The sequence below is a fragment of the Vulpes vulpes genome, chromosome X (assembly GCF_048418805.1).
Source record: "Vulpes vulpes isolate BD-2025 chromosome X, VulVul3, whole genome shotgun sequence".
Classification (NCBI taxonomy): Eukaryota; Metazoa; Chordata; class Mammalia; order Carnivora; family Canidae; genus Vulpes; species Vulpes vulpes.
In genome coordinates this window covers 61510373-61518039 of record NC_132796.1, presented here as the reverse complement: position 1 = coordinate 61518039, position 7667 = coordinate 61510373, and the positions used below count along the sequence as shown (strand labels likewise).

The window sequence follows — 7667 nt, the reverse complement described above, 5'->3', positions numbered from 1 at the left end:
ATAGCTCCATGCACCCACTACCTGGAAAGTTTTCACTTTTACAGAATCATATTTTGTAAAGCTCACTTTTCCCCTGGGATTGTAAGCAGTGGAGGTGGGAGGGCACCATTAGTGATCTTTGTTTGCAATTCAATGCCAACCTGTGTGGCTTGCTTTTTACTTCCACAGTGCTGCGCGCCAGATGGTGAAATAAATGGAGGGCATACTTCAGTGTTTTCAAACGCAACACCGCAGCCTTGGGTGTAGTATTGGGGAAAGGGTGCTTGCGTTTTATATTGATCCTTAGAAACCTCTCCAAGGTACTGAACCTCCTTGTTGCTGTTACCTTTGCTATTTTAAGTCTCTTTGAAGTGTCAAAGGTGGAATCACTTTTTTTACGATGGGTTCTGAAGTGTTTCAATAAGGAGCTCATTGATCATCCCCGTGTGGTTTATTTACGTGTTATATTGCTGGCTCCTAGTACAGAGTGTGACTCAGAGTAGCAGACTGGTAAAAGTTTGATTAGAAGAAGACAGAAAAATGATTATTACTTTCACTACAGGTCTAATACCTTTAGAGCTGGGTAGGGGTTGAGATTAGGTTCCTACATTCTGCCTTCAATGCCACAAGTAGGGTCCAATAAGTGGCATATTTATGTGCACGTGTGTATGAACACTAGAAATACTGTGTGCCATCAATACTATGAGGGCAACCAGAGGGAAGTGCTGAGAGGGACTGGGGTGGGGGGTGGAGGAGTTTGGGAGCATAGGTGTACTAATTTATTTTAAATGCATTTTCTTCCTTCCTCCTGCTTCTAGAGGCCCAATGTATGCTGTACTAAATCCCCGCTCTACTATTCATCACTATACAAAAATGGGTGTGGTTCGGTGTATAGCACACCCGCTTTTGTGAGCCCTGCAAGCAGATATTCCTGGAGTCCTCCCCAGACACTAACTCCTCCAATGCTCCAGAGCATCTCCCTGTTTCTACATTCATTTTGGGAATCCTCCCGCCTGCAAGCCGCCTTCGTAGACTTGAGAGGGCCTGCTGAGCATGTGTGAACAGAGACGCGCATGCTCCATGAAGTGGGCAGGTTTACTGCAGCGCTAGCAGTGGCTTTTACTACTCTTCTCCTGCCTCCTAGCCCAGCGCTTCCTCCTCCCCTCTTACCCACCCCCAACCACGCTGTCCTCGGTATTCACCCCAGCTCTTCTTTCCCACCTCCTCTTCACCTGGGGCTGGGGAATCTCCATTGACGTTCCAGTGACGCTACTGTGCTGCTGCCGCCGCGGGAGAGGGGGGCGGAGGGTGGGGTCCAGGAGCTGCACAGGTGAAGCCGCCGCTGCCGCCATATTGACAGAGCTGGGTACGGGGAGGAGGCCCTAGGAAGCGGGGTGGGCGACAGAGTCAACGCCGAACGACAGTCGTGGTGGCGGCACTGGTGAGCACAAGCCGAGGGGAACTCTCCGTGAGGCAGCATAGAGTTTTCTTGTCTATGGGGAGCAGCTGCCTGCGGAGACGGTCCTCCGCTCACAGCCTCTAAGGGGACCCTGAAGCTAGGGCAGCGGTCGCTGAAGGAGGGGCTAAGGGTTTCTCTGGTGGTGGCGGCGGCTGGCAAGCTCAAACGACGGGATGCGCGGTTGCGCCAGCGGTTGGCAGCTCCTGCTCAAGTGCTCCTGAAGGGACGATGCTACCGTTCGCTCCTCAGGACGAGCTTTTGAACCAAGAAATGGAGGTTTTCGGAGGCGGCGCGAGCAGCGGCAAGGTTAGTTATGGTGGCCAAGGGCTGGACCATCCCCCTTCCTCTCAGGACCCTGGCTAGAGGCCCAAGAGAGAAGGTCTTGGGGCTAGGGAGCGGGGTGCCCAGGCAAGCCCCGTTGAGGCTGCGGGACAGCGAAGCATGCTCTGCTTCAACTGTGCTTTCGCTCGGGAGATGATGGGCTAGGGCTAGGGCTTGGGGAGTGAGCAGCCCAGATCTGGAGTCTGTCTCAGAAGGAGCTCCTGCCTCTCGGGCTACGCTGGAGTTGTGACTAAGTTTCTTCACTTTGCGACCTGAAGTGGGACTGGGGAACGCGCCAGGTACAGCGTCCCGCTCAGCACATTCCTCTTTCTCTGCTGCGCCAGGTTTGCTCTCTGGGGTCACTTTGAGGGACAGCTGCTGACTCCAGCTAGCTGTTTAATCCCGGATACTTTTAGGAACCCAGCGCAACAAAAACATACCTAGATGACAGAATAACTCTGGGGACATTTGCTCGTAGGGATGTGTACTCCTTACTTAGCTTTCTAGTTTCTCCATGGCATGTTGTTGTTTTTGTAAGAACCCATTTGGAGATTAATTGGCGGCTGGGTTTCGTGATTTACTATGTGATGTTCTGTAGTTTCCTCAATTCTACCTCCCTCTTCCTCCTTTTTTCTTTCTGCTGCCCCTGCCCCATTGGTCGGTAAAAGAAAACACAAAGTAAACCCTAGGCCTTATAAGATGAATCTTTGGAAGACTACGAGGTTCAACCAGAATATTTTTGCTTCTCCTCTCTTCCCGCTCTTCTGAAACTGTTCTGATTGGACTTAGGTCAGCTGTGCAGTGAAAACTTACATGTGCACAGGTACTCTATATTTTTAGTGTTGTTTCTAGTAACGGGCAGCATTTAAACTTTAAAAACAAGACTTTGGGGATAGAAAGTCAGATCCTTTTCTGACAACTTAATAGATTGACAGCTTAATACTCCAGTAGAGGCCACAGTAGACCTCATAAAAAGTACTGAAGACCAAATTGATTCACAGTAGGATATTTTGTGGTAGGATTGGCAGTCACAGTTCTCCACATCTCAAGATGCTAATTTGTCTTCAAGTACTTGCTCCATCCTTAAAAATACACTTTGGACTGTTCTCTGTTTAATTCATTCCTTTTTCTTTTTCACTTTTCCAAATAAATTGAGGTTAAAATTCTGTGCCAGGATAAGATTGAACAAGAAGTATAATAGAAATAAATTCAGAAGGAGTCTAAAGTTGAACCCTTTCCACTATAGTTAATATTTTACTAGTAAACTAAGCAGTTCCAAAATACATTTTAATATTCTACATCTCTTAACAGAATAAATGAAGAAAGGTAAATTTCTTCTTGGACTATAGCAATGTTTCATACTTGCAACAATTTTCTAGCAAGACTGTTCAAAGGGAGAGGAATGTTATTTTATTCACATATGTAATCAGTTGACTTACAGTTCCAGGTATCTGGTATAGAAAAAGAGTTAAATGTTTGTATATAAGGATGGGGAGGGGGATGGAGAGCTTTTTGCATGCCTGCTATCTTATCATTTTGTTAAATTTTGAGAAATGTTTTGAATCATAATTACCACATATGATTTTTTTATTGTTTGCAGTATGTTTTAGGTATTAAAGAAATTTAACAATGGGTCTAACTCAGCAATTTGGAAAAATATTCCAGTGGAAATTGTTAATCCTTGTAAAGTAAAACAAAAGGTGAAGGTAATGTGGTAAAGGTAGTATTTCTGCCTCCTTTATCTGATAGTTATGATTCATTAGATTTAATGCTTCAAATGACTTAGTTAAAAATATTCTAGATGAAAACCAAATGCTACACCTGGACAGAACTGTTTAGTATGTAAAAGGGTTTTTTGTTGTTGTTTGTTTATAACAGTATTCTTTTGATAAGAAGGAAACAATTTTACCTTCCAGACCATTATTTAATTTTTTTTAAGATTTATTTATTTGAGAGAGGGGGAGAGAGAGAGAGCGAGAGAGCGAGCATGTGTGTGAGCAAGCAAGCACAGGTAAGCTTGAGCACAAGTTGGATAGGGGCAGAGGGAGAGAATCTCAAGTAGATTCCCTGCTGAGTGCAGAGCCTGACATGGGGCTCACTCTCATGACCCTGAGATCATGACTTGAGCTAAAAGTTAGAGGCAGATGCTCAACCTACTGAGCCACCCAGGGACCCCCTCTGACTTACTATTTTTTTCTTTTTAAATTTTTTATTTCAATTCAATTTAATTAACATATAGTGTATTATTAGTTTCAGAGATAGAATTTAGTGGTTCATCAGTTGTATCTAACACCCAGTGCTCATCACATCATGTGCCCTCCTTAATGCTGATCACCCAGTTACCCCATCCTCCCACCCACCATCCCTCCAGCAACCCTCAATTTGTTTCCTATAGTTAAGAGTCTTATGGTTTGTCTCCCTGTCTGATTTTGTCTTATTTTATTTTTCCTTCCCTTCTCTTGTGTTCATTTGTTTTGTTTCTTAAATTCTACCTATGAGTGCAATCATATGATATTTGTCTTTCTCTGACTTTTAATTATATATTTGTTGATGTCAGCTTTAGAAATGTTTACCCTTCAGGATGAGCTTTGAAGCCCCAATCATTATAGCTTTTAGGACTAAGGGTGGTTTCATTGTAGAATATATATTTTGAGAATGTGCTGGAATCCTTAAAGAAAACATGAGTGAGAATGCATTAACTTTAATTTTAAGGAATGTAATTTTTGTCAGTTTTATGGGTGTTAAATCCTGGTAAAATTAAAGATTATATGCACTATTACATACTGTGGAGTCTTTTACTTGTCTTGTTTCATGGGCAATTGTTAACCTTTGAATTATCATTCAGAAGTGCGAGGATTGATTGAGACTCTGACCATACTTTCTCATAGGAAAAAGTTATTAACAGTTACATTTTTAGACCAGTGCACAATAGGGAGGTATAATGATGAAGAGCTTAACCACCGTTTGTTAAATTGTCTTGTGGGAAAATGTGTTGAAGGTTTGAAATAATAACTAGCTTGGTTCTAGTGAGAGGTAGAAAATGGGCCTTAAAAGGGGAAATATGGACTGTGTTGGCTACTGGGAAGAAGGTTCTTGGGAGAGGGAAAATAGGATAAGCAAGAAGCTTTGGTTGTGAGAGCTATTGCAGGGATTGTCTCTATTAGGTATAATAGGAATAGGGACTTCAAAGGGCATCGACCCCCAGGAAGACACAATTTTAGCTCTTTTTAATTATTAGAACATTTAATTAACACATTCTTTTGAGGAAGGGCTAGTCCACCAAACTTTTCAGTATTTCCCAACTTTTATTAGCTTATTTTATTTTCTTTCTTTAAAAAAATTTTTTTTGTTGGAGTTCAATTTGCCAACATATAGCATAACACCCAGTACTCATCCCGCCAAGTGCCCCCTCAGTGCCCATCACCCAGTCACCCCAAACCCCACTCCCCGCTCACCTCCCTTTCCATTACCCCTTGTTCGTTTCCCAGAGTTAGGTGTCTCTCATGTTTTGTCACTCTCACTGACACTTTTACTCATTTTCTCTCCTTTCCCTTTATTCCCTTTTACTAATTCTTATATTCCCCAAATGAATGAGACCATATAATGTTTGTCCTTCTCTGATTGACTTATTTCACTCAGCATAACACCCTCCAGTTCCATCCATGTCAAAGCAAATGATGGGTATTTGTCGTTTCTAGTGGCTGAGTAATAATTCCATTATATACATATACCACATATTCTTTATCCATTCATCTTTTGATGAACACTGAGGCTCCTTCCACAGTTTGACTATTGTGGACATTGTTGCTATAAACATTGGGGTGCAGGTGTTCTTGTATTTCACTGTATCTGTATCTTTGGGTTAAATCCCTGGCAGTGCAACTGCTGGGTCGTAGGGCAGATCTATTTTTAACTCTTTGAGGAACCTCCACAGAGTTCTCTGGAGTGGCTGTACCAGTTCACATTCCCAACAACAGTGCAAGAGGGTTCCTCTTTCTCCACATCCTCTCCAACATTTGATGTTTCCTGCCTTGTTAATTTTCGCCATTCTCACTGGTGTGAGGTGGTATCTCATTGTGGTTTTGATTTGTATTTCCCTGATGGCAAGTGATGCGGAGCATTTTCTCATGAGCTTATTGGCCGTGTGTATGTCTTCCTCTGTGAGATTTCTGTTCATGTCTTTTGCCCATTTCATGATTGGATTGTTTGTTTCTTTGCTGTTGAGTTTACTAAGTTCTTTATTGATCTTGGATACAAGCCCTTTATCAGATAGGTCATTTGCAAATATCTTGTCCCATTCTGTAGGTTGTCTTTGAGTTTTGTTGACTGTTACTTTTGCTGTGCAGAAGCTTTTGTTCTTGATGAAGTCCCAATAATTCATTTTTGCTTTTGTTTCTCTTGCCTGCATGGGTATATCTTGCAGAAATTGCTGTGTCCAAGTTCAAAAAGGGTGTTGCCTGTGCTCTCCTCTAGGATTTTGATGGAATCTTGTCTCACATTTAGATCTCTCATCCATTTTGAGTTTATGTTTGTGTATGGTGTAAGAGAATGGTACAGTTTCATTCTTCTGCAAGTGGATGTCCAATTTTCCCAGCACCATTTATTGAAGAGAGTTTTTTTACAGTGGATAGTCTTTCCTGCTTTGTCGAATATTAGTTGACCATAGAGTTGAGAGTCCATTCTGGGTTCTGTATTCAGTTTCATTGATCCATGTGTCTGTTTTTGTGCCAATACCACACTGTCTTGATGATCACAGCTTTGTAGTACAACCTGAAATCTGGCATTGTGACGCCCCCAGATATGGTTTTCTTTTTCAATATTCCCCTGGCTATTCGGGGTCTTTTCTGATTCCACACAAATCTTAAGATGATTTGTTCCAACTCTCTGAAGAAAGTCCATGGTGTTTTGATAGGGATTGCATTAAATGTGTAAATTGCCCTGGGTAACAATGACAATTTCAATATTAATTCTGCCAATCCATGAGCATGGAATATTTTTCCATCTCTTTGTGTCTTCCTCAATTTCTTTCAGAAGTGGTCTGTAGTTTTTAGGGTATAGATCCTTTACCTGTTTGGTTAGGTTTATTCCTAGGTATCTTATGCTTTTGGGTGCAATTGTCAATGGGATTGACTCCTTAATTTCTCTTTCTTCAGTCTCATTGTTAGTGTATACAATTTTAGCTCTTGAGTGGTTTTGTCAGGATGAAGAGGTGTTACCTAAGGTGTGATTGGATATTGGGCGCTCCTGGGTAATGGTTATAAAGAATAGCTTGATTTGGTAAAGTTTTCATGAGTTAGTGCTATGTACAGTACAGTATGCATTTAACTGGTTGTTGTTTTTTTTTTTTTTTTTTTTGTGAAAGTGTTTGCTTCCTGAAGAAGGAATTGATCATAGTTTTCAAATTGCATATTATATCAGATTATATTGTATTGTAATTGCTACTTGTATTTATTTTTCTCCCAAGTTTTTTTTTTTTAATTCCATTTACTTAACATGCAATGTAATATTAGTTTCAGGTGTAGAATTTAGTGATTCAACCCTTACATACAACACCCTTATTCATTTCAAGTGCCCTCCTTAATGCCCATCACCTATTTAACCCATTGTTCCACTCACCTCCCTTCTGGTAACCATCAGTTTGTTCTCTATAGGTAAGATTCTGTTTCTTGGTTTTCCTCTCTTTTTTACCCCCATATTTGTTTTGTTTCTTAAATTCTACATATGAGTGAAATCATATGGTATTTTTCTTTCTTTGACTGACTTATTTCACTTAGCATAATACTCACTAGCTCGAGCCATACCCTTGCAAATTCTTTTTATAGCTGAGTAATATTTCTCCATATACACACACACAGATATATTGAAAGTTTGAGTTCTTTGGGTGCCTTTTTATTTCTTTTTGTTACTG

The 7667-nt window shown here is 41.3% G+C and overlaps 1 protein-coding gene across 13 annotated transcripts in view; it reads left to right on the top strand.

The window, feature by feature from the left end:
- The first annotated feature begins 1042 nt into the window (after positions 1 to 1042).
- Positions 1043 to 7667, top strand: part of RPS6KA6 (ribosomal protein S6 kinase A6) — a 216849-nt gene continuing 210224 nt past the window's right edge. For 8 of the 13 annotated variants that reach the window (XM_072744756.1, XM_072744757.1, XM_072744752.1 and 5 more), the window contains exon 1: positions 1060 to 1744. In XM_072744756.1, coding sequence (XP_072600857.1) covers positions 1667 to 1744 — 78 coding nt within the window. In that variant the 5' untranslated portion in view covers positions 1060 to 1666. Of the gene's footprint in view, positions 1745 to 7667 lie in introns of all 13 variants that reach the window. The other 5 variants (XM_072744750.1, XM_072744755.1, XM_072744754.1 and 2 more) reach the window with 3 other exon arrangements.